This window comes from Acartia tonsa, chromosome 7, assembly GCF_053477335.1.
Source record: "Acartia tonsa isolate MP-2025a chromosome 7, ASM5347733v1, whole genome shotgun sequence".
Classification (NCBI taxonomy): domain Eukaryota; kingdom Metazoa; phylum Arthropoda; class Copepoda; order Calanoida; family Acartiidae; genus Acartia; species Acartia tonsa.
Genome location: NC_137266.1, coordinates 14,973,138 through 14,988,390, shown reverse-complemented (window position 1 = coordinate 14,988,390; position 15,253 = coordinate 14,973,138). Strand labels below are relative to the sequence as shown.

General features: G+C 31.8%; 3 protein-coding genes across 3 annotated transcripts in view; 2 read left to right on the top strand and 1 right to left on the bottom strand.

Moving 5' to 3' along the window:
* Nucleotides 1-1,517, top strand: part of LOC145324409 (uncharacterized) — a 57,721-nt gene extending 56,204 nt beyond the window's left edge. The window contains exon 30 of the mRNA XM_080167000.1: nt 1,390-1,517. Coding sequence (XP_080023126.1) covers nt 1,390-1,517 — 128 coding nt within the window. The remainder of the gene's footprint in view (nt 1-1,389) is intronic.
* A 513-nt stretch (nt 1,518-2,030) lies between these two features.
* On the top strand, nt 2,031-5,230 carry LOC145324408 (uncharacterized). The gene is made up of 6 exons (XM_080166999.1): nt 2,031-2,064; nt 2,426-2,505; nt 3,231-3,318; nt 3,973-4,067; nt 4,519-4,582; nt 4,978-5,230. The coding sequence occupies exons 1-6, from the start codon at nt 2,031-2,033 to the stop codon at nt 5,043-5,045; spliced, it is 429 nt and encodes a 142-aa protein (XP_080023125.1). The 3' UTR covers nt 5,046-5,230.
* Nucleotides 5,231-9,677: 4,447 nt separating this feature from the next.
* The window catches only part of Nrx-IV (neurexin-4), a 74,980-nt gene continuing 69,404 nt past the window's right edge, over nt 9,678-15,253 (bottom strand). Inside the window, exons 38-40 of the mRNA XM_080167675.1 lie at nt 14,472-14,640; nt 12,408-12,477; nt 9,678-11,032 (exon numbers count right to left, since the gene is read on the bottom strand). Coding sequence (XP_080023801.1) covers nt 10,909-11,032; nt 12,408-12,477; nt 14,472-14,640 — 363 coding nt within the window. The 3' untranslated portion in view covers nt 9,678-10,908. The remainder of the gene's footprint in view (nt 11,033-12,407; nt 12,478-14,471; nt 14,641-15,253) is intronic.

Below are 15,253 nucleotides of genomic sequence, written 5' to 3'. Positions count from 1 at the left end.
TGTGATCTAATTATCCAATTGATCTGATTTTTGATATGTTGATTCCTGGGAGAACAAAGTATGATGTTATAAGCGAAGCAACTCTATAATCAAGTCCTAAAATTGACAATTGTAAGTATGTCCATAAACATTATCCTGTATCAAGCAGTTTTCCAACAAATTTACTTACAATTTTGCTTCGACTCTAATACATTTATATTCTGATTATTTAGTTCTGACACTTTATAAGTGTTAATGGCCTTTTGTCCTACAGTTTCAGTGCTTCGCTTTTATAGATGTTGTCATCCTTGTTTCATCTATTCATTCTAATGATAGAATTTAAGGCTTACTAATAGTGGAACAAGTTATTAAAAAATAAGGGAAAGATAAATTTCCAATTATTTGTATCTTCTTTTTCTCTGGTCTATACTTGTTTAAAGATCAAATGTTATCGTAAAGTGAAAGGAACAATAATGTTTTTAATAAATATTTGGGCTCTTAAGGGATGAGACAATGGACAATATTTATTTTATTTTTGGTTTAATTTGGCTTGATCAATATCAAATGTTATCAAAAGTCAAACTAACAATATTGCTTATTATAATTCATTTCACGCCTTTCATATCCTTGTATAAAAGTAACAGGAAGTGTGTCTGTCGCTTAAGATCTCGCTTACCGATGGACCGATCTGTTTCTCCTTTACGGGAATATTAAAGGTCCAGGGAAGGAGGGGTACCTCTACCACCAAGAGAAATCGTCCTTTGAAAAAAATTGGGGAAGAATTTTACATTTTCTTTCCCTCTCCCTCAAGTTTCCCCAGATGCCTCTAGGGGAATAGCAGCATCCATAAAAGCGAAGCACTGAAACGGTAGGACAAATGGACATTAACATTTGTACAGTGTCAGAACTGAATAATCAAAATATAAATTTATAAGAGTCGAACCAAAATAATAAAAGTAAATTTGTTTAAAAACTGCTGGATACATGATAATGTTAATGAACATACTTACATTTTTTAGGACTTGATTATAGAGTTGCTTCGCTTATAACATTATACTTTGTTGTCCCAGGAATTACTATACAAAAAATAAAATCAATCGGATGATTAGATCACATGAAAATTTGTTGTTAAAAAAGTAAAAAAATCGACATGTTTAAAATGGACGTACGGACATTCTGGTAATGATTATAGAGTTGCTACGCTTTCTAAATCGTACCTAACTACTAAAGGAATCACCATGCAAAGTTTGAAATCGATAGGACAATTCTAACATGCCTAAATTAACGACAAAACCTATCCGTTACGGACGGACGGACCGACCCTAATTATAGAAAAGCTTTGCTTTTAAAATATTGGTAACCCATTTGCTCCCTCATACCATAACCAATTTAAATTCCTCACTGCTTTAGGAGGCGAAGTAGAGATACCAATTGAAAGAGTAGAAGATTCCAAGGAAGTAATTACTGAACCTGCTACAGAACCAGGAATAGGATTAATGATTCTGCAAAATAATTATCATTCATATATACTTTACTAGTGGCTACGCCCCTAGAGCTCTAGTGGCAAATAAGGTAAGAGGGGAAAAAGTGGAACTCATCCCATTTTAAATTTGAGTTTCAAAAGAGTAAAAAAAAACCTTTTTTTTATGGGAGGGGGTGAAGACACCCTCTCCAAAAGTAGTTTAAAACCTTCCCAGGACTTATAAGAAGCTTCACTGTAAAGGAGAACAATATCGGTTCAGCGGTTAGCGAGATCCTTCGGGACAGATAAAAAACGCTTACTACTTTATATAATAAGATTTCTGAATGCACATGAATCACAAGGCACATTAGGATAACAGAATTTAGTAATTTTTTTAAAAAATTAAATACAATATAAATGACAATGCTCTAACTAGATTATTAATGGGTTGATTTTTGTAACTTTATAACGTTGGATATTTAAACAGGTTCAGATAAAAACACTTGAAAATTTGGCGATTTTCCTGAAAGTGCTTAGTCGATCACAGAAACACTACCCTTCTTAAAAAAAAAATAAAAATAATAGGAAAATGGTAGTGTTTCGTGTGTTTGTGTTTACTTTAGGTAAGGTTGAGTTAGGTTATATCGGGTACCTGGTGGCACCGTATATTTAGGGCACTGCAGTTATAGGCCAGCAAGGAAAAGGCCCCAGCATTACTGGCATAAAATCTCCTTTGCAATTTAAAAAAAAATGAGGGGTTTCTAGTCTCGAAAGGCACTTCAAGTAAAAGCGCCCAATTTTTTTTATAGAAGGAAACAAAATTACATAATAAATAATTAAATAATTAATTAAATAATATATAAATTAATTATCATTTTAATTATATAAATTAAGATATGTTAATAATAAATCTATTTCTAAATCTTTAACTTACATAATGTATTTAATGATAAAAGAATCTTTTAAATTCCTCATTTATTGTAGAAGAAAATAAAGTAGACACTGTTGAAAACAATGAGAAAGTTGAAGAAAAAGTATCAGCCGTTGAAATTCAAGAAATTACTGTAAGTAGAAATTTTATCCTTTATGAAGCAATAATGAATAATCATACCAATATATATATCTAGCGCTTCGTATTACAGACAGCTTTCCAAGGATAGTAAACTGAAACTTTGTTAGATAATTCCAGTTTTGTTTCTCTATTAATTTGCAATCTTTTTTATTCATATTTTAGGTTATGTTATATAAATAGATTATATGATCTCTACATACAAAAAATAATAATGAAAATGGATGATAACGTCCAAAAATAACGAATCTTATATATGTTGTTTATATAGGTCAAAGCTATTGGTATAAAGTAAACAGTATCCCGTTTGAAATACATTCGATCAACTACTTTTTGTTGATAGGGCATACGGAGGTTTTTTTAAACTGTTATATATATGTTGAAAAGTTAATTCATAGAAGTAAGAGGATAGTGGGGGCATGAGCTATATGTAAATCTGCACGCAGGGGGGGGGGGGGACCCTGTGCTGATTTTCTATCGGTTCTTTGAAGTCGACTAATAGCATCTGAAATAAAAACACAGCCAAATCCCTACTAAAGAACAAAAAGCAATTTGCTAGCAGACGAAAAGGGTCACCACCACTTGGGTCATGTAGTTGTCAGGATTATACATACATACTTATACATTTATTGTTGATACCTAAAAAAGGATAAACCTGCAAACTCCAACAGACAGACACAAACTGTTATAGAGTGGGTAAAAATAATGCATCAATTACAGGAGGAAAATGAAGAGCCAACATCTACAAATGATGATATTGAGATAAAGATTGTTAGAGTCACCACCAACGGAGATTCTTCTAATCCAGGTTTATTTTATTTTAATGTTATAAAAATTGGGATCTAGTGCAGTTCACGGTCAAATGTTCCTGGTAACGATTATCTTCAAATATCTGTGAATTTTTAAATGCCACTAGCTGCAAAACAGCTGAAGGTACATGTCATGCCATGTTGAGCGAAATAGGAAAAGCTTATAATCTATTACCAGAAGCATTTTACCGTATAACTCACTAGATCTAAGAGGTTGCCATTGTTGACAAATACTCGACTTGATATCAGACATTTCTACCCCCAAGAAACCAATATTTCCTTTTATGTGTTCTTATCATATCAACATAATTAATGGGGACTTTGCCGTTTCTGAAACTGGCATAAATACAGTGGATGATTTATTAATAACAATATTAAACCTTCATCTTTCACCATTTTTCAGTGTTTTTCCTCAAAGTGCCTAGTCGATCACTGAAACCTTCCACTTATTTTAAATCAATTGTGAAATTTAGGAGGGGTTCTTTTGTTTGTTATATTGGGTACTGGGTGGCCCCTTCAGATTAGGACTTCCTCATGGGTAAGTGTTAGGAAAAAACTCCAGTGCTTTTCCTATTTCAAATTTATTTTTAAAAAGTAGGGATTTCAGTGCTCAATGGGCACTAGCAGGGAAAGCATCTATTTTTGTCTTTCAGATGCCGAAGAAACCACGACGGAGACAAAATCTACAATAAACTCTGATGGTACAGAAACTATTGAAACTATTATCACTGAAACAACAAGGAGACAGGTAATCCTTATCAATAGATTTATTATTACTTGGATTTTACACCAGATTTGAAAGTGAAACACGCCCTCCTACTGGATAAACGATCTTAATAATAAATGAGTTCCATGTTAGATTTCTAAATTGGCAACGATTTTCCCCTGACATAATATCCACGTATATTCTACATACATTGCCTTACCCATGAGACAACTTGGACTTTTCAGTTTTATATTTTGCCGCTTAAATCAACCAATCCTTGTCAAAATTAGCCAATAACACACTCTTATTTCAACATAGAGACATGTCATTGGTTTATTACAGCGGCAAAATATAATTATATTAAGAATGACACAATTGGTGCGATTAGTGCGTTTTTTCGTTACAGGCAGACACACAGACATCCTATCCTCAAACCAAAGCCGTTTTTGAGATTTTAAAGGACAGCGGAGATTAATGTTTAAATTTGATTAAGGGTGATAATAACAGTACTGAAGAAATTGTAGAAACAGTTATTACTACCGTAATAGTTAAATCAGGTAAATCAGGGATCTCAAGGGATAAGACAATGGACGATAAAAAAAGATGTTTACCCTCAATGAAGATAGATAATAATTCCTCTTCTTTACCCAATGATTTAAATTTTGGTTATTTTTTTTTTATTTGTACACCGTTAGTTTACGCTTCATAAAGTTGTCACTTTTTTAAAAATAAGGTTGGGGTGATAGATTTTTTTCAAGTAACAACCCCTAGCGGTATACCCTTTACCCATTATAACCAAAAATAAATTCCCCCCCCCCCCCATCTCTCATTTTCAATTTATTTCAAAAAGATTAATTTTACTTTCTGCACTCGACTAGTCACTTTCAGGGAAACCACAAAAAATCAGTGCAGATTTATTTATGACCTAACTTGCTTATTTTTTTATTTTTAGATGAACCAGATGAAGTACTAGAACTGCCTGACAACTTCAATGAAAAAATTGAAGCTGAAACAGAATAAATATTCTAAAATTATCAAGGATGACTACATCCATAGTAAAGCAGCTTGGACGATTTATGTACTTAAAAAAAAACACTGAATTTAAATGAATGTAAATTTAAATATCGTAAGCATTCAATTTTAACAAACAAGATATAGGAATAAAAACACTTTTTGAAAAAGTAGTAAGGTTTTTTCTTGTTGTCTTTTAAGATCTCAAACCAATAAACCAACTTAGTTTCTCATATAGGGGAAGCTTCACATAGAATATAACTATTTGGGAAGGGGGGGGGGGGGAAATCCACCCTCTGAAGTGAAATCGCCTCTATAATAAAAACATCCCACTCCTGCATCCCATAGTAAAGTTTATCCCGTAGTAAAGTTTAAGTAATAACGTTCAAAGGTTGTAAAATAAAAATATAATAGAACTTATAAGATCTTCAAGTGAATCTTTGTATTCTGGTCAACGTCTTTAGGTTAAAATACATATTTAATCTAGAGCAGCTGTGCTGCCTTAATAGCTGACAATGCCACGAATGTCACAATATTGCTTTGTTCAGCATTTAATCAATTTTATTGGTAATCGAGAGTAACAACTAATTAATTGTACATTTGAATTTATCTTAAAATTTAAGCGTAAAACGCATTAAGATAAGTTAATACCCCCTTTGAACTGTTACCATAGCAAAAATAGAATGTAGTCACAATTACATTTAAATAACGCCAAGTTAATATTGTGTCAGCTATAACCACTTTGAGTAAATGCTGTACAGCCGACAAAACCCATGAAGTTACAGTCACAGTTTGGACGGAGAAAATTCATCAATTATAACAATCTATAGACTACAGGGTGTTTTCTCTCATAGGCCCTGAGGCAGAGCACCATTGATTTTATTTATATACATTAATTAAAATGTAAAATCTATTAGTTCTAACTACTGATCATACGATACTTTTTTCTATTCAATTATTTCATTAGGACAGAGGTTTACGTCATTTTTAATAAAAAAATCTTCCTATTTGTTTCAAATAACTTTCTTATTGTATTTTTTTTAGATTTATCATTTTTACCATTCTTTTTGATTATAATAATTTTAAAATTTAAAAAAGTTTCATCATTGAGACAAAAAGGCTACTTTATGCAGGGACGTCCAAGTTTTATTTTTACCTCGAGGGAGATGAAACATGCAGGGAGTAAGGGAGGGGACAATTGGCAATTAATTCAATTTAAGAGTTTTTGAAGAAAGGCCATGAAAACCAGAATAATCCTGAAAATATGGAGGAAATTGTAAAGTGATTGTTGATTAAATCTAGAAAACCATAAACTAAGAAAAAAGTTAAAAGAAAAATAGCAATCATTTGAAAATAAGATTACCAGTATTACAGACTGACATAACCATTCTGTAATTAATTACTAGAAATATCTCCCTGGAACTCTACAGATGACAGGGAAAGATAAAAGAGATTTGGGGGCAAGTGATGTGAACACGGAAAAAAGGGGCAGGCAGGCGTGTAGCTGGATGGGCAAGTATATGACCCGCACGCCTTCCTGCCCCTTTTTATCCTGTTTATTTCCCCCACCCCCCTTCTCCATTTCCCTTTCTCGTCTACTTTTAAAAAGGAGGTGGGGATGAAGGGAGTGAAATATAGTATGGGAGGGGGGCCGTGTATTTATATTTGAACTACTCTCTGTCTGCAAAACTATATATATTCAAAACTAACATAGCGAGTAACGGCATTTCTTGCGCAAGTCCCCAAACTCAGTCAGAAACTGCTAAATTCTTGCACATTCCCTTTAAGCCAGTCCCCTAAGTCTGAGACTCCTAAAAATTGAATATTCGATCCATTGTCCCCTCCCTTACTCCCTGTGAAACATGGGGTTTTAAAGATTTTGGGGTGTAATCCAATGTATTTTTTGTTACATTTTATGGGGGGTAACCTACATTATTTTTTAAATTGAGGGGGATAAATTGATGGGTTTCAAAGTTTGAAGGGGTAAACACCCTTTAACCCACCCCCCTTGTGCTCTTTTTTGGTTGTGGGATAAGCAAATTAACGAAAAATTTTCTGTAGAATAAGATTAGATCCTTGGACATTGCTGGTTTTTTACAACCCAAGCAAAGCCTCAAAGTTCGAGGACCAGTATAATTGAGAGTCAAATATTCACTGCCTTCCTGAAAAATAAAGTAAAAACAAAAACAGAAGAAAACACTTAAAACAATTTACTTAACGGATAATTAAATAAAATAAATAAATATATAAAGTAGTAAGCTTTTTGTCTGTAGCAAAGGATCACCCTTCCAATAAAAGATGACCGTCTCCCCATTTTTTTTTACTTTTTATTTTTATAACTTAAATAAAAAAGGGGTTATATTATGTAATTATATTAAAAAACAAAATTTGACATTGGACGCCATTAAAAAAAGACCTGTCAACCAAAAAGTACCTTGATATGGTAATATCTATTATTTTATAAACTGTCTATTTGGTACAATTTCTATGCATAAATTGTTAATTTTTGTACTTAAAATTTGTATATAAATCAATATTTGTAAATAATAATAATTTTTGTGTAATTTTTCATTGAAATAAAGGTTTGTGGGCAATTCTATAGTTTATTTATCAATAACTGGCGACTAAGCCGATATTGAATTCTTTATAACTTAAACTTGAAACTAGGGTTGGGTCGGATACTTTTTTGGCCGGATACCGGATATCCGGCTGATTTCAAATGCCGGATATCCGGTAACCGGCCGAATATCCGGCCACCGCCGGATATCCGGCAAATATCCGGCCACCGCCGGATATCCGGCAAATATCCGGTTATCCGGCCAAATTACCGGATATCCGGCCAAATTACCAGATATTAAAGTAGTAAAAAAAAATTTCTTCAGAAATCTTTTATAAATTTACATAAAGTTAAACTTATTCAGAAAAAATGTTCTTCTAGCTTCAATAATAAGAAAATTATAGCCATTTAAGATTTTAAAAAGCAAAGATTTTTGGTGTAAAGTATAAAAAATATTAGAGCCGGATAGTTTCAATATCCGGTATCCGGCCGGATATTGAAAATGGCCGGATATCAACCCTACTTGAAACAGTAAAAATATTTTTCCTGGGAAGGTGGAGAAACTTCTCAAGACCTATGCGAAGCTTCATCATATCGGTCCAGCGGATAGCCAAGTCCTAAGTTGGAGACAGCCTCACGCCCACAGATATACATCCTGGTACTTTTATAAATGTTAATCTTCAAGTCAAAAGAATTGATTAATCTGTATGTTTAGAATTATATCGCCTAACAAATATATATCTTAAAGATAGGGTTGGCAATCAGAATCCGCCCAATTTTTGGCCAATCCAGAATCCGAATGCGGAATCCGTTTTTTTTTTATCAGCGGATTCGGTTCTTAATTGTTAGGCTAAAATTAGCGTCTTGATTTTTTTGGTCTGAATATATATTTTAATTTTTAACGAAGTCATTTTGGCCGCTGTAGGGTTTAGAAATAGGAGAAAAGCTACTGTGAAAATATGAAAAAAAGCAGCTTTAGATTCTTCCCAGTACCCGGTAAAATTAAATCCCATAATTTTTTTTTTAAAGCCTTTTCAAATATTGCAGGAATCCGGAATCCGTCAAAAAATAATCCGGAATCCGCGGAGAATCTGTTTTATATTTGGACGGATTCTTGTAAGAATCCGAATCCGGTCCAAAAATTAGACGGATTGCCAACCCTACTAATAGATTTTAATTTATATTAATTAGACGTTACAATAACGTTGGATACATTACCTATATACAAACAAGTATATCTACCAACAAAAATTGAACATATTCAAACATTTAGGTATCTTTACTGTAGAAAAACCATGTTTTTACTTTTGTTATATATATTTAAAAATCTGAAAGATAAAGAAGACGCTTAACGTTTATACATATAGAAATTCATCTTAATGAGCAACCAAGAAAAAGAATGGAAACCTAAAAGTAGGAACAATCTTTTAAAAAGTTTATCCGAGTATCTTTAATAGAAGAAGAATAAATAAAACTTGTCACATCAAAATTAGCAGTCTATATCCCATAGAAAAATCAACCAATAAAAACCAATAATTTATTTAACTTCAGCATGGGCAAATAAATATGATAAAACAATATTTATCAACTGTAACACAGAAGTAAGGAATCACAAAGTCAACTAGGACCGTACAAATGCGCATTACCTAATTTTTTTTTTATAAATGTGTTAATACTTAAATATGTAGATGGTCGTTGGTAAAGGCTTTTAGATTTAAATTTCTTGTTTTCATGAAGTTAATTAAAAATCTTAGGAAATGTTACATTAGGAAATCTTTCAAAGTTTTTCATTTTAGGAATCTGCTGAGATCTTAATTGTTAAACCCTAGATGAGTGAAGGGGTGTAAATATTTCGTTGAATGAATCACGAAGTTGATTATTGAGGAATTTTGAAATGAAACTAGACACACTTAAATGAAATATATCTTACAATTTTAAAATGTTAAGTTGTAAAAAGAGTGGATCACAATGGTCATTAAATTTAGATTTTGACACTATTCTCACTGCCTTTTTTTTCTTAATATCGATTCGGACGAACGAAGAAACAAAGTAAACTATAGAATAGCTTTGTTAATAAAAGAATATTAACATTATACATATTTATTTATTTTACATATATATATGCTATATTACAGAATACATTAGATTACAGAAAATTGGAAGAATTTTAAATTGATAATACATACCAATAAATGGTGAATAATTATTCTAAATTTGTGCTTTTAAAAAAGTATGCTTTTGACTTTATAGGAAAAGGTTTAATTGATTTTAAAATAATAAGAACAAATTTGATTATTAGTAGCGGAAATTTCTTGTAAAAATTAATGTCAGCTTTAGCAAAAAAAAACAAATAGCAATGTTTAGGGAGAAATCTTGTAAAATATCCTAAGCTAGCATAGATTAAATACTAAAACTTTAAAGAACCCTAGCCAAAAAAAAAAACTAATCAACGTACAATTTGTACAGTAGCTGAGCTCATGATCAACTATTTTTGTGCATCACATAAAGATTACAAAAAGATACATAAATATATCATAAACACAAGATTTAAAGTGCTGTTAGGACGGAATGATAAAAATCACGGTGTATAAAAATAAGACACTTATAAAAAATGGCAAAAATTTCAAAAATAACATAAAGGCATACATAATACTGTTTGTAACAATTTAAATTCTGTGCAACGGTCTAAAATAATACATAAACAAGATTTGTTTTACGAAAAAGTTTCTTCCATTGAGTATTTTATACAAATTCAACAAAAATCGTCTAATGCCTGTTTAAAGAAATCTATATAAAAATAAGATAAAATATCTAGGAATGTTTGTTTAAAACTGATAGTTTGTAACGAGATTACTAAAATATTAAGGTACATAGTTTTATATTTCTTAATACATTATGCTTAATAATATCATAAAATTGGAAGCAATATCATATTTTGAGATTTAATAGGTTTCATAAACTTGTTTATTTTTCATTTTTAAAACGTCAAAATTTACATAAGCCTGATAAAATTTGAAATATTTTTCCCGACTCTGTGGTCTGTTTATTCAGATAAAATTAATGTTAAATAATCAGTTTATTCATTTTTCAACATAATTTAATAACTTTGTTTACGAAAAAAATTAAGAATATCTAGATATAATTCATAAATATGACATTTCAAATATTTTCTTAGTTCCATTAAAAAAATTATTTCAAGTCCCTTTACTCTGATCTTAGTAATTCATAGATAAGCTTATTCTTCATTTGTCTTGTAGTTTTGATTGTTCTAGGCTTCAATAAAGAGGAAAGTGCACACATTTTCTAGGTTTCAAATTAGATGAACCATTCTTTCTTCTTCTGTACCTGATGACCAGTCCTGCCCTGTAGGACGGCTGTGTCCGCGTCAAATGCGTCATAGGCCCCTTCATCCTCTTGTGTATAGTAATCGCCCTTATGCCTGAAAATAAGGTTTGTCGTAATATAAAAATTGCATTTTTTTTCAGGGGTATTAAGGGATAAGACAATGGACGATAAATTAATGTACAGAAAAGTTAGAAAAGAAGAATTTTAAAGCCTATAAAAGTTACAGCTAAAATTGTTAAAACTAATTTTATCTTATTACAGCATATACCCCATCATAATAGTCTTTATTTTCGTTATACATAATAAAACAAGGATGACAACATCCATAAAAGCGAAGCACTGAAACGGTAGGACAAACGGACATTAACACTTATATTGTGTCAGAACTGAATAATCAGAATATAAATGTATAAGAGTCGAAGCAAAGTTGTAAGTAAATTTGTTAAAAAACTGCTTTATACAGGATTATGTTTATGGACATACTTTGTTGTCCCAGGAATCAATATACCAAAAATCAGATCAATCGGATGATTAGATCACATAAAAATTTGTTGTTAAAAAAGTTAAAAAATCAACATGTTTAAAATGGACGTACGGACATTTTGGTAATGAATATAGAGTTGCTACGCTTTCTAAATCGTACCTAATTACTAAAGGAATCACCATGCAAAATTTGAAATCGATAGGACAATTCTAACTTCCCTTAATTAACGAAAAAAGCTATCCGTTACGGACGTACGGACGGACCCTAATTATAGAAAAGCTTCGCTTTTAAAAAGGGTGTTAGCAAAGAAATTATAGGTAGGGAAAACTGACATTTTGTGTATAACTGAAGCAAGATTTGCAGATCTCATAATTTTATATGTCATTGTCTGTGTCTCTGTGCCGAGATTCGAACCTATTACAACGACCTATAGTTAATTAACACATGTCTATGTATTCGTTGTTATCCTTATAATAAAGTAACAGGATGTGTGTTTGTCTGTGTGTCTGTACCAAAGTATATCGCAACCCGCTGAACCAATAGGGTTCTCCTTAAAGGGTAGCTTCTCATAGGTCCCGGGAAGGTTTATAAAAACTATTATTTTTAAGGAGGGTACCACCACCCTCCCAAGAAAAATCACAAAAATCGCAAAAGAATTTACTTATAGAGACTCCTACGCAACATAGCTAGGTATCGTAGAAACTTGAAAGCAAGGTATCGTATTATTTAAATAAAAAAAAGTGTCACTAGAGGCTAGTGAAGGACATAGTATAGACGTCATCATTTTATTCATTATATAAATTTATTTTTATAACATACTACCTAGGTATTCCTTTTCATTGTTAAGATTATAATACGCATTAACAAAACAATTTTAATTAATAAAAATAAAGAATAAAATCTTTTAGAAATTTTAAAAAACATTGTAGGTACATTTTTATAATTTTAAAAAGCATTTACGAAAAACTTAAAAATAAATATTTACCTGTTAATGTATTTACCAGTGGCGAAACAAACAATAATAATCAGAGCTGCTATCAGAGACAAGATAACACCTAGAAACAAACAAAAACAATCAGAACTGCTATCAGAGACAAGATAACACCTAGAAACAAACAATAATAATCAAAACTGCTATCAGAGACAAGATAACACCTAGAAACAAACAATAACAATCAGAGCTGCTATCAGAGACAAGATAACACCTAGAAACAAACAATAACAATCAGAGCTGCTATCAGAGACAAGATAACACCTAGAAACAAACAATAATAATCAGAGCTGCTATCAGAGACAAGATAACACCTAGAAACAAACAATAATAATCAGAGCTGCTATCAGAGACAAGATAACACCTAGAAACAAACAATAATAATCAGAGCTGCTATCAGAGACAAGATAACACCTAGAAACAAACAATAACAATCAGAGCTGCTATCAGAGACAAGATAACACCTAGAAACAAACAATAATAATCAGAGCTGCTATCAGAGACAAGATAACACCTAGAAACAAACAATAATAATCAGAGCTGCTATCAGAGACAAGATAACACCTAGAAACAAACAATAATAATCAGAGCTGCTATCAGAGACAAGATAACACCTAGAAACAAACAATAATAATCAGAGCTGCTATCAGAGACAAGATAACACCTAGAAACAAACAATAATAATCAGAGCTGCTATCAGAGACAAGATAACACCTAGAAACAAACTATAATAATCAGAACTGCTATCAGAGACAAGATAACACCTAGAAACAAACAATAATAATCAGAACTGCTATCAGAGACAAGATAACACCTAGAAACAAACAATAACAATCAGAGCTGCTATCAGAGACAAGATAACACCTAGAAACAAACTATAATAATCAGAGCTGCTATCAGAGACAAGATAACACCTAGAAACAAACAATAATAATCAGAACTGCTATCAGAGACAAGATAACACCTAGAAACAAACAATAACAATCAGAGCTGCTATCAGCGACAAGATAACACCTAGAAACAAACAATAATAATCAGAGCTGCTATCAGAGACAAGATAACACCTAGAAACAAACAATAACAATCAGAGCTGCTATCAGAGACAAGATAACACCTAGAAACAAACAATAATAATCAGAGCTGCTATCAGAGACAAGATAACACCTAGAAACAAACAATAACAATCAGAGCTGCTATCAGAGACAAGATAACACCTAGAAACAAACAATAACAATCAGAGCTGCTATCAGAGACAAGATAACACCTAGAAACAAACTATAATAATCAGAGCTGCTATCAGAGACAAGATAACACCTAGAAACAAACTATAATAATCAGAGCTGCTATCAGAGACAAGATAACACCTAGAAACAAACTATAATAATCAGAGCTGCTATCAGAGACAAGATAACACCTAGAAACAAACAATAACAATCAGAGCTGCTATCAGAGACAAGATAACACCTAGAAACAAACAATAACAATCAGAGCTGCTATCAGAGACAAGATAACACCTAGAAACAAACAATAATAATCAGAGCTGCTATCAGAGACAAGATAACACCTAGAAACAAACAATAATAATCAGAACTGCTATCAGAGACAAGATAACACCTAGAAACAACCTAGGTGTACACTGTCAGTGTACACCCAAAACTAATAAATCTAAAAATCGTGACTGTACATACATATTAAATGAATATTATATAAATTTATATATACAGTGAAATTCTATTGATATGGTTAATTTAAATGAAAAGCGGTCAAACTTAAAATAAAGATATTTATTTCAATTTTGCTACCTAACATCTGTTTCTAAAAAGGTTCAGCTTAACAAGGATCACTAAATAGAAAAGAAGCGCAGCAAAAATTAAACCATACATGGATAAGCGGACAAAGCAAGCAAAAGAACGTTACATATGTTTAGGCGTCATAAAAAAAAGAAGGCAAAATGAGATAAAAAAAGCACAAATGCTTACAATATAAATTAATAACAGAAGTAAAAATTCAATTTACCCATACCGCTTTCAATGAACATTTTAAATAATAAAAACTCACCTAAAATAACAGAATTTGTATTTGAGTAGAAATGTTTGATACTCTCCTCATCAACTTCTGGAGGTCGTCTAGTCTCTTCCTCCTCGGGTTTGTGGGTCACAGGTTCGATGCCGCAGAAGTCCTCGGTGATAGTTTCAGGTACAGAGTTGATGTTGTCGTGAGGGTCCTCCTACAATTAAAAAAAGTTGTAATTTTTACTTTTTATTATTAACATTGAATTATTTAAAGGTGTTTAATTAAATACTAGAGACGTTAAAATGGTACCTACTGCTGCTATGTCTGGCACGTGATAATAATAGAGACCAGGAGGGATGGCTCTGCCAAAATACACTACAAGCATGACTTATAACCATGCACAATTAGGACTTCCAAACAAGGGTCGTGCAAAAAGAGGGTTGGTTGTCTGTTGGATATTACTTAATCTTATATACTATTAGGTGGGCATTACAATATCGCAATATATTTAAGCGGATGATGCTCTAGGGTCCCCAGACGAGCACTTGAAATCGAAGGAGAACCCCGCCCCGCATAGGTAATTAATGATTAACAAGGATGACAACATCCATAAAAGTGAAGCTCTGAAACGATATGACAAACGAACATTAACTATTGTTGAGTGTCAGAACTGAATAGGTATACAAAATATGAAAATGGTTTGACAAAATTATACGTAAATTTGTTGCAAAACTTATTAAATGCAGAATTCTGTTTAAGGACATACTGACATTTTAATACTTGATTATAGAGATGCTTCGCTCATAATATTGTACCTTATTGTAATA

What these genes read in the sequence shown, in the direction of transcription:
- LOC145324408 (XM_080166999.1), top strand. Translation starts at nt 2,031, where the DNA reads ATGGTAGTGTTTCGTGTGTTTGTGTTTACTTTAG. An exon ending in TGTGTTTGTGTTTACTTTAG is followed by an intron (nt 2,065 to 2,425) that starts GTAAGGTTGAGT and finishes CATTTATTGTAG; the next exon opens with AAGAAAATAAAGTAGACACT. An exon ending in CGGAGATTCTTCTAATCCAG is followed by an intron (nt 3,319 to 3,972) that starts GTTTATTTTATT and finishes TTTGTCTTTCAG; the next exon opens with ATGCCGAAGAAACCACGACG.